The following is a 10,743-nucleotide window of genomic DNA, read 5'->3' as shown; positions in this document are numbered from 1 at the left end:
TACGTAAATATAACCAAAGTCTTGTAAAAGTAAATGGTCTGAACTAAAATCAACAGAGCATTTTGATGATTATTTCCAAATGCCTCAGAAAGCATCAATCAAAAGGGACCATAATGTAACTGTCTAATACATATGTGTGCATGTTTGACAAAAAGGTGTAAAGACATTAACCTATGGTATTCTCTGAATCTCACTGGTCTTTCTACTGATGTGAGAAGGACACTGACCCCCCCCCCCCCCCCCCCCCCATTACTGTAGTTTTCATTCAAAATTCAATGAAGGCTTCAAAGAGTTTTTAGCTTTAAGATGTTTGTCATAACAAAGCGATACTAAGAGTTATGACTCATAATACTGACACTCATTTGAATAAACCCTTGGAACACTGAAAAACCTGTAGTTCAGTGGAGCTTCGCCTGTTTTTTTTGTTTTTTTTACCTTTTCTTTGCTTTGGTTCTAGATTTATACATTTTTAATTTGTCTCTACACATTTAATCTTAGTTATATAACACAAAACAGTTTGTTTTTTGCAGTGGAAAATGACAAAAGTTACAACTCAGAATTGTGGTGTTTTTGTTTTTTTACAGCTTATTGTGGAGTTTTTGTGTAATTAAAAAAAAATATATAGATATATGTATATTGTTCTGATTGTATAAGTATTGTTTCGCAACCCATTCTTTAACAGTAATCCGACATTAAAAATACTAAATTCACCTCATTGTTTGGAGTCTCACTCAAAAGAAAGCCAACAATCACTTGGCTGAAAAAAGTACCAGGAGTTAATTAAGAGTCAAGTGCAGTAAAAAAAACAAAAAAAACAACATTTTATCACTTTCTAGACTAGATTTCTTATTGTGCTCATATATTTTTTTAGTACGTGTTATAAAAAAAGACCTTAAACAGTTTAGTTTTCAGGGAAAATGTTATTTTACTTGTTCCATGGATTCTCAATCCTGTTTTATGGTGATTTACATAAAACATCAATTAAATGCATAAAAACTAGCATTGTAATGGTGTAGTCTTAAAACATGTAACTTCTAAGATATTTGTATTATATGTTTTCTGTGATGCATGTCTGATATTCATGTATTCAGAGTTGAGCTCAAAACACTGCTGTGTTTTGTGGCAATAAATGATAATAATCGAAATACTATCATCATCACCATCAGAACAACAGTTTGATTTCTCCAGAGAAATGTCTCCTGGACAGTTTCAGCTATTAGAATTTTTATTACCAGGAAACATGACAGACCTTTGTTGGGCTGATGTTACCTAACAGAAATAAACTGTTATGGAAACATAATTTGAGATATTAAGCGTAAATGTAATTTGTGATTTTTTGTTATCATAGTGTGTAGCTACACAAATGGATAAAAATATAGTAATAAGAAATAAAGGAATTCACGCAATGACTTAAATAATCACTTTTTTGTTCTGTCTCTTTGATTACATTTAAAACTTCATTCATGTCAGCTTCTTACATTTATCATCAGGAAAAAAAACAATTTAAAAGATTTATCTGTCTTGAAGGAATTTGTTTTCAGTACATTTTTGTTTAGTATTTTTTTCTGTTCAATTTTTAAAAACAATGTAGATCATTTAACTATTTTTTTTTAAATGTGTGAACGTGTTCCTTACTATCAATCAAAGGAAAAATATAATAGTTTTTACATTCAACATTAACTCTTAATCTATTACCACAGAGATTTTCAGATACACTCTGTATGGAATGTTTCTTCTTAAAGTCACCGTGTTGTTCTTTTGTCTCCAGGTAGTTCGGAGCTTGTGTTTGTTTTTGCAGGATGAACTTTTGACCAATTAGGCTCATACCAGGTGGACATGCATGGTGCGGTGTGTTGGTTGGAATGTTCATGGAACCTCTCACTCTGTGCAAATCCTAAACCCTAAGTCCAGCTAAACATTCCCATACCATAACACTTCCCCCTACAAACTCAGTCCTTGATTCAGTCGTGACTGTGGGACTTTCAGACTTATTCCTGTTGGATTTTACCCCCGGTTTTTGAGCATCTATTGATGGTAAAAGAAAGAGAGTGACTGATGGTCTGTCGCTTTTATATTCACTTCTTTATTATATTTTTAATTTACAAAGAAACCAACTTTTTTCAGATTTTCAAAATGAAAAACATACCTATGGAAAACAACAAATTTAAGCTGCAGAGTCTTAGCACACATGTATGTGAATATTAAGCATGGGACTGGGCTGATTACACATCAAGCTGGTGTTATAGTAAAATCCAGATATAATTTCATATTGAGTTTTTACAAAATATATTCGTTCTTGGAAATAAAAAGAAATTCAACCAGTATTTAAGGATTTGCAAAAAAGGTTTTCCAACATAATTCAGAATGGTTGTATTTAGCGTTGCAGACATAAAGCTGTTTGTACCATTTAAAAGTAATCCTGCATGTCAACATGTTTTCAGGTTAAGCAAAGCTCCAGCTGGCCCACAGGAGCAGCAAAGTGCTTGTATACAAGGCAAGGACAAAAAGATAAAAGCGAAAAAGTAAGCAGTCGAGCCGCAAGCAGAGGGATAGCCATTCCGACTGAGCCAAGGACTCGCTGTCCTCCTGGGCAAAACCCAAACGGAGGGAGACCAGCTCCTGGAGGAGCCGCTCCAGCCCAGAGGGGACTTCTTGGATCTCATTAAGGGACAACAAATCCTCCTCCAGTGAGTAGTCAACATCAAAGTCTGTGCAGAGAGGAAAGACATTACAAACAATGAGTCACAACTCTTTTATTTATTTATTTTATTTTTTTAAAGAGATGCTAAGAGAATTTGTCAGCTCTTCACACAGAAAATCTGCAGTTTTTAAAATCTGTTGTTTGCCATGTTGTTTTTGGTTAACAAGCTTGAAAAAAAAGATGAAATAAACCCTCATATCGCAAATTCTACTACCAGATGATGTGTCATTTTAGCTCATACCTTCAGGCTGGTTGATGTGATCCAGGGTTTTGATGGAAGTGAAAATGCTGTCAGTGTAGCTGTGACCAGCAGAACCGTACTTGTCCAGCAGGCAGGCGGATAAAGACATCTGCTTGACCTCCTTCTCACTGTGATGGAGCAGTTTTACCACCAAAATTGACTTAGTGAGGCTGAGCATCAACATAGCCTTACATGCCACGAAGAAAACACCTGGGAAGAATACATTAAAATTAGAAAAGGTTCACGCTTCTTATTAATAAAAACACAAAGGCACTTTTGGTATCATGACTTTTTTTTTTCTAGATTCAAAAATAACTTTTTTTGAGCTCCCATCTTACTGTGATGTCACTGTTTTTCTAGATTTTGCTGTTATTCTGATAGCAAAATTCAAAATCCGAATCGAATAAAACAAATTTAGTTTAAGAAAAAGCTTTGCAGTTTTCTGAAATGCTACAGTTTTTTGTCGTTTTTCTGAATATTGTTTTTAGAAAATGGTAGATTTAGAAGAATCAGCAACGCAAAAGTGAGTTCTCCCACCTATGAGCGGCGTTTTGACAGCAGAAGCAGGCAGGTCATCAGTGAGGTTGACTCTGAAGACGGTGTATCCCAGAAGAATGCTGATCTTAAAGGCGATGCGCGTGCCACTGTCCAGAGGAAGGTAGAAGCTGACCACGTCCACCAACATTAAAAAGATGCTGGGGATGAGGAGGCCCACTACATACAGCAGGGGGCGCCGGCGGATCAACAGCTAAAACAAACACAAGAGCAACAAACTGAGAAGACAACCTTCATTTTGATGCTTTTCAGCAGAAACTCCAGTTTGAATAAAACTTTAAGATTTTATTTACTCTCAGATTTTATATAGGAAAACAGTTTTTTGATATGTTTAGCTTTTATGTATAGCACTTTGTTTCCATTTTTCTACTGTGTTACAGCGCTTAACAAATAAAGATGATTAGTTTCCTTAAATTAAGATTCTTTTTTTGCTATTGAAAAACTTCTTCGATAAGATTATTTTTCTTGCAAGACTGGAAATAAGACATGTTTTTCTTGAAACAAAAGCCTTTTTACTTTCAGTTTATGCAGTGTGTTTATTCAAAAAATGTGAAAATGATCTGTTCATACTAAACTAAATTACACATTTTTATTTTCGTTTCCTTTTTTAAAATGTATTTTACACAAGTTCCTATTGAATTATATGTATTCATGATCCTTTTGAGTTCATGTTTCACTTTTTCAATTACCGATTCGAAGCCCATCGAGACGACTGTTGTTGTGAATTTGGGCTGTACAAATAAAAACGAATTGAATTGAATTGAACAAGTATTTTAACTTTCATAAAGATTAGATCCAAATCTTTGCTTTTTCAGTGAAACACGAGCAGTCCCGTCACCAAAACGTCCTCGTTCTCTAAGCTGAATAAATAACAGCCCTCTCAACCCCTGATCTCCACCTGCAACGGGCTATGGAGGCATTTGGCCGACAACTAACAAGAGGTCCATTGATCAGGCAGCCACTGAGACAGTGTCATTATGGTTGCTCACCCTCCCCAGTTCATTGGCTTTGCTCTCTAACCGTCTCTTTCCTTGCCAGAAGCAGCCACATTCTCATCATTTGGAATTATCGGCGCTGCTCAATCCGTGAAGGTCATAGCCAATTGCTTTATCCTTTACAATTCTAACACACAGCTGGGAGGGGGGTCACTGGGAAAGGGTTTTTAGACCGCGATCACACTAATCATGAGTGCAGAGTAATCAACTGTTGCAAAGCTGCTTTAATTCTGCAATGGCTTATAATTCATCTAAATCTGGCTATTTTATTCCTCTTCCTTTCTTTTTCTAAAACTCCCAGTTGAATCATAAATACTGTGAATCGACATGACACATACGTTGAACTGGATCTGTGAGTAATCCGTGTTGTCTTGACTGATCTGCCGGTACTGTGAAGGAATGGACAGCAGCTCCCATTCTCCATCATTCATGAACTCCCGCTTGTCATTAGCGATGGCGTCTGCACTCCTCCACAGGGCCAGATCTATTTCATTCACTGCAGAGACAAACATTATTATAATCATAAGGCAGCAAGTATAAAACCAAAACACACTAAATTAGATTTTTTTTTTGGAGCTTAAGTGTTTTTTATGTAAGTGTTATGCATTTTGGTCAGTTTTTTCCTAAATGAAAACACCACCTCTTTTTTTACTGCAACCCTTGTGCTATCCTAGGCACTTTAACATTGGGAGTGGGTCATCTAGACCCACTAGACAGTGCTCTGAACCTTTTTTCTTCAATGATTTGTGAACCTCACTGGTGTCCATGGATTGCATGAAATCTTTCCACCTTTATCCACCTTTGTCATGGTAGGGAGAACACGTCAATGTAAGGGTGGGGTCATCTAAGATAGCACAAGGGTTAATCCAATTTTCATAGAAAAGTCTTTAAATGTAGGCCTAAATGCAATTCTTCATCAGAATAATAAGAATATGTGCTTTAAATGTATTTTTAAAAATAAACCACTCACGCAATAGATAAAACTTTTAACATTATTTTAAGTTATCTGACATGCTAAAACTTAATAAACAAATTAACCAAAACTATTTATTCAAATTGTTGTCATTTCTCTTCAAAGGCTTTTTCTAACTTGCTGAAATTTGAAGCTGAGTGGTAAAAACAGTAAAAAAAATAATATAGTGTTAGTCAATGAGATGTTTTGGTTTGTTGACCACTGTACATACAAGATATGAAACACACCTGAGTGAAGCCAGCTGCGAAAGGTGAGGCTGCAGTTCTGCTTGTCAAATGGAAAGGCATACATCTCCAGGCTGCACGCCAGCACCGCCTGGATGGGCCGGTAGTTTTTCACCGAGCCAGAAGAGTTGACATAAACATAAGGAATTGGAGGTGACTTTCCCTCCTTCACACTGGAAACACAGGAAATAGATGCGAACAGAAAGAAAAGGGAATTTTAGTATAGTCCACTTTGAGATCATGCCTCACTACCCATGACTGCAGCTACATTCAAAAAACAAAAATGTTTCCTCTAATTTGACTTTAATTTAATTTTGTTCAGATTTGCTGGAAATTACTGATATATTTCACTGGTTAGCCTTGTATGTAACCAAATTTCAAGTTTTAAGAATTTAGAATTTTTATTTTATTGCCATTTAAAGTAGCCAATAATTCATTCATCTTCTAAACTTCTAATCTTCTTGTGATGTTTTTCTGATGATCGAGGAGGACATATATGAAGAATTATTTGTGATGTAAAATTACATTTAGTTGGCCACAAGCGTCTTGCTCCATTCTGATGCATCCACTTGAAGAGACAAATTGATCTACGTCTTTGTTTTCCTTGTCTGAGATAGTATCTGCCTCAAAGCTGTACAGCTGAATAGCTCCAATATTACTTTCTTTTTTTGTTGCACCGCTAATGTCAGGTTGGGGGCGTGAGGGGCTGTAAGCCAGTGGGAGAGAGTGTAAACAAAGGAATCATGGGAAATGAGGGGGCTTACTCTGCGCCATCAGTCCCACCCACAACTAAAAGGTGAAGTTCTATTTAATTAAGGAGGCTCTGCAGAAACAATGTCCTAGAAAACAACTGTTTTCTTTATTTTGACTGAAGATAGTATAATTATAATTAAAAGACAACTGGGAACGCTATAAAAACAGTTTTGGGTCAAAGTGGGTCTAAGTAAATCTGTTTAAAAAATGTATCCCTATAGTCAATAATATACAAAGTGAATTTAATCTTGCTGGTCAAAGTAAAAAAATAAATAAAAAAAATTTAGGTGAGTAAAGACGTTTCTGGAACTTCTTACAATTCACTCACGATGACATCAGGAACCCATAAAGCATCGGACGAAAGGGAAATTTCATTGATGCCATCAAACTCTTCTGGGTCCCAAACGAGAAATTCATCCCTCCACATCTAAAAATAGTGGAAAAAATTAGAAATTAATGCAGAAAATTATTGAAGATGACAAAGTCAAAAATGCTGAAAACAGTTGAACAAAAGGGCAAAGACAAATAAGAGCGAAACAGACATCAAAACAAACTTCAGCTGCTATTTGCAATAGTAAAAGTTTTACACAAAACAGTATTTTCATACATTAAACCAAAATGTTTAAACATTATGTCAATTTTAATTTAAAAAAAAATGGTCAAAAGGTATATCCCCTTTTTTATTACATATGTGGAAAAAAACTAATGATAGTGAACATTGACAGCAAACATACCTGTCTGCACCAAATACTGGTCGTTATACTCTGAGTCTTTCCATCCTGAGAGAAAAAACAGGTTTAAAATATTGTCAAATATTTGTCTTTATGTCTTTATGTCCATTGTGATTAAAAAAAATACTGTTGTGCTGTCATCAGCAGACAAATGTAATTTATTATCAAAGTTCTTCATCACTGACTTCTGAAAAGCTGAAAAGATCCAGATTTTAATTTTATTTAAACTGCAAAATTAAACTTAATTGCCTACTTTTGCATTTCTTTTTACATGCAATATACAGTAAATGTAGCTCAAGCCAAAGCTAAAGAATCTTGAAGTTAACTCTAAATATTTGTTTTATATTTATTTTGTTTTGTTATCTCTTTATTTTGAAATCTATTAAGCTACAGAAGCATCTAAAGCATCAATGATGAAATATAAAAATAAAAAAAATGTAATACTAGGGGACAATAAAAATGTTTGAGTCGCAGAAAATTATATTCACCACCATACATTTAAATGATTTTGAATGTCTTTTTGCAATAGGAAAAGTGTGCATCATTCCATGCAATAGCAAAAACATCAAATCAATAAATTTGACGCACCACTTCAAGAACAGACTGCAGTATAAGGTCAATGTAGATGGTAGTGGTACTGGTCCAGTTGTGGACGGGTCGAACTCCAGAGTCATAGTTCCTTAAGAGGGTTCTGGTTAGCTGGTTTAGTGAGGATCTCTTTGGCTTTACCGGTAAACAATCAGCCAGGTGAGCTGAAACTTAAGGGGAGGGAAGAAAACATGCAAGCAGCAATTCAAGAAGTTAGACTACCGTGCACACATTTTTTATTTTTCCCTGTTTACATAAAAAAAAGAAATGTTTTTTTACCCTCAAAAATGCGGTACAAACATTAAAACCTGTCTTGTGCATAACAGTAGACACAGTGAATCACTACAATTCTACGTATCTGTTCAAATAAGATGTTTAGTTAGTTCATAAAATATTTTTTTACCATCAACACTTAATTTGGACCAATACGCAAAAAAGCAAAACAACAATCGTGCTCTGGTTTAACACTCAAACGATAAAAAAAACACTCTAAAACATATTCTCTATTAAAAAAAAATGATATCAAATATAAATATAAATGACCTTTATTAGTGGAAATCAGTGGATAATGTTGGAATAAAGAGTAAATCCTTTCTTTGAGATCAGATTAACACACTGCCACCGTCTCTGAATGTAAAAGAATGTCTTACCTGAAAACAGCAGCATCATCCAAATGAGAGACATTGAGCAAATATCAGAATGCTCGTCTACAAGATTTACATGAAAATATTTCTCTGTAAATAGTTAAATATGCAGTTTCCAGTGATAAGTTCAGCAGAAGCAGAACTGAGAGGAACAGTAAACCTGCCTCTCAGACATGTTGGTTAGACTAGTATTGATTTTCCATAACAGGGGTAACAGGATATGAACGATAGTGAAACACCTTAGAGACAATGATGCTATGACATCCACTGGTTTCTATAAAAGATAAACTTGTTGCCAATCACAGCAACACGAAGAATATGAAAACAGATATTATTGCAAACAATAATACTAAATAAGATAACAATAATTTTTGTCCTTTTATTTTCTATTGAAAGAAAGGTAGGTATTTTGTCACAATCTTGAAATTGACATAAAGCCTGCCTGATTAAAAAAAATAGTCCAAGCCTATTTACATACCCTACCAATATTTCTTTTAATCTATTTTACTCTATACAGGCTTTGATTTATGTTTTTACCAAACTTTCAAAATAAAAGTCATAATTACACCACATAGCCCCTCACCTGAATGTAGAATGTTCTTTAAACTGTTTTCTACTTCTATAGGGTTTTATGTTTAATATAATTCAAACAAATACTAGATATTTAATTTAATTCATGAATAACAGCAACATTTTTACAAAATTTTGAAAGTAACGACCACAACACTAATTAAAAGCAGAGGACGTCATTGCCTCAGGGGTTGCTCACAGCTTTCAATGGGGCCCCCTTTGACCCCAATCATAGACACCCCTGCCCTGCCCATGTGGTACAATCCAAACAAGTACTAACAAAATAAATAATATGTTAAATATCTTATCAGAAACTTATGAATGGATATTTTTTAACTAAAAATAACTCTCTAAAAGTATTTAACTTCTCAGAGGGTAAAAGTTATTCCTCCGTTTAGTCACGCGCGTGCTTTCCCTTGTGACCGCGCGCTGTTGAGTGACTCAGTGAGCGCGCGCAGCTGCCGGGTCTGTCGGTCGCTCGCGGCGCTTGACGGATGGAGCTGGCTTGAGTGGGACTGAGCGCAAAGATTCGACGAAACTGGAAGAAATTAGTGGGGTTCGGTCTGCAATGATTGCTGAACAGACAGAGAATGGAGATCAGTCAACGAAGTCGGTGAGCGCGAGATCTAAGGAGTGAAAAACTAACGGAAACTAACCAAACACAACAATTCTAACCTGCATATCTGTCAAGTTAACAACATGTGTCGATTCAGTTTCAAAACCAGACAGAAAGCATTTCTTTTACATTAAAGTATGTTTAAAAACAAAAAATTAACAAAAATCTTGCATATTATTTAATTATATTTGATATTTATTTATTTATTTATTACAGTGTATTATTATGTGTTCGTTTTGCATTCCACGTTTAAAATTGTTGCACATTTTTATAGACACATTTGTTTTGAAGTACAGATGCATACAATATCAAAGTATTTCCCTCTTGTTTTTACATGAAAACAGCTTATTGAACTAGATTAAACCAAATGCTAACAAGCACCTTTTTTTGAAAAAAAAAACGTCTTGTTCCCAGAATTTTATCAATTTTAGGAATAAAGAAAAGCCTGGTGTATGTCTAAGGTAAAAATAAAAATGAAAAACCTAAAGGTTTGGCTCCATTTGCTGTTGGGGGTGTGTGTCTGGGGTAAAGAGGAAGAGTGGCACCCAGTGCCCAGTGGCACGGTGAGTGGAATGATAAACAGAAGCTTGTGCTATCCGTGTCTGTGGACGAAAATAGAGACTCACCAAGTGGGTCTCAGATAGCCCCTGGTCTCCATATAAGTCTGGTCTGCCTCCGCCTGTGTGTGTAAATGTGTGTGTGGCACAGGGTTACAATGACATGAACACCTGCTGTCAGAATAGCAAGCTTTATATATCACCTGACTCAAGCCATGCTGTATTTGAAACAGTCATGGTTTTGTAGGTTAACGTCCCACTCTGATCGTTTTTTGGTCTGTTGTCAAAGTGTTTTTTTGTTTGTTTTTTTATTATTATAATCATGCCGTAGATAACCAAATTAAAAAAAATTAGAAACTGTGCTGTTTCCAGGACACAGTTTCCGCAGAGCTGCAGTAGTTGTGGGCCGGACCTTTTGTATTGAGCAACGCCGCCCCTCTCCTCCCCTCTGCTGAGAGCACTATTTAACCCTTGTGCTATCTTAGATGACCCCACCCTTACTTTGACGTGTTATTCCTACCATGACAAAGGTGGATAAAGGTGGAAATATTTCATGTAATCCATGGACACCAGTGAAGATCACAAATCATTGAAG

General features: G+C 35.4%; 2 protein-coding genes across 5 annotated transcripts in view; one reads left to right on the top strand and one right to left on the bottom strand.

Moving 5' to 3' along the window:
- Positions 1–2,067: 2,067 nt before the first annotated feature.
- On the bottom strand, positions 2,068–8,598 carry htr3b (5-hydroxytryptamine (serotonin) receptor 3B). The gene is made up of 9 exons (XM_023962756.2): positions 8,412–8,598; positions 7,762–7,931; positions 7,177–7,221; positions 6,760–6,869; positions 5,693–5,862; positions 4,831–4,988; positions 3,480–3,690; positions 2,943–3,152; positions 2,068–2,708 (listed from the first exon to the last, which is right to left on the bottom strand). The coding sequence occupies exons 1-9, from the start codon at positions 8,443–8,445 to the stop codon at positions 2,443–2,445; spliced, it is 1,374 nt and encodes a 457-aa protein (XP_023818524.2). The 5' UTR covers positions 8,446–8,598; the 3' UTR covers positions 2,068–2,442.
- A 797-nt stretch (positions 8,599–9,395) lies between these two features.
- Positions 9,396–10,743, top strand: part of usp28 (ubiquitin specific peptidase 28) — a 32,831-nt gene continuing 31,483 nt past the window's right edge. For 2 of the 4 annotated variants that reach the window (XM_020709131.3, XM_011483920.4), the window contains exon 1: positions 9,396–9,588. In XM_020709131.3, coding sequence (XP_020564790.1) covers positions 9,544–9,588 — 45 coding nt within the window. In that variant the 5' untranslated portion in view covers positions 9,396–9,543. The remainder of the gene's footprint in view (positions 9,589–10,743) is intronic. The other 2 variants (XM_020709130.3, XM_020709129.3) reach the window with 2 other exon arrangements.

The sequence above is a fragment of the Oryzias latipes genome, chromosome 14 (genome assembly GCF_053564925.1).
Source record: "Oryzias latipes strain Hd-rR chromosome 14, Olatipes_Hd-rR_3.1".
Classification (NCBI taxonomy): domain Eukaryota; kingdom Metazoa; phylum Chordata; class Actinopteri; order Beloniformes; family Adrianichthyidae; genus Oryzias; species Oryzias latipes.
The sequence above is the reverse complement of the archived record's forward strand: the minus strand, read 5'-3'. Positions and strand labels throughout refer to the sequence as shown.

Excerpts from the sequence above, each read along its gene's own strand:
- htr3b (XM_023962756.2), bottom strand. The coding sequence starts at position 8,445 with ATGTCTCTCATTTGGATGATGCTGCTGTTTTCAG. Across the intron at positions 7,222-7,761 it reads TGCAGTCTGTTCTTGAAGTG|GATGGAAAGACTCAGAGTAT; the intron begins GTGCGTCAAATT and ends TTTTTCTCTCAG. Across the intron at positions 4,989-5,692 it reads TCGCAGCTGGCTTCACTCAG|TGAATGAAATAGATCTGGCC; the intron begins GTGTGTTTCATA and ends TTGTCTCTGCAG.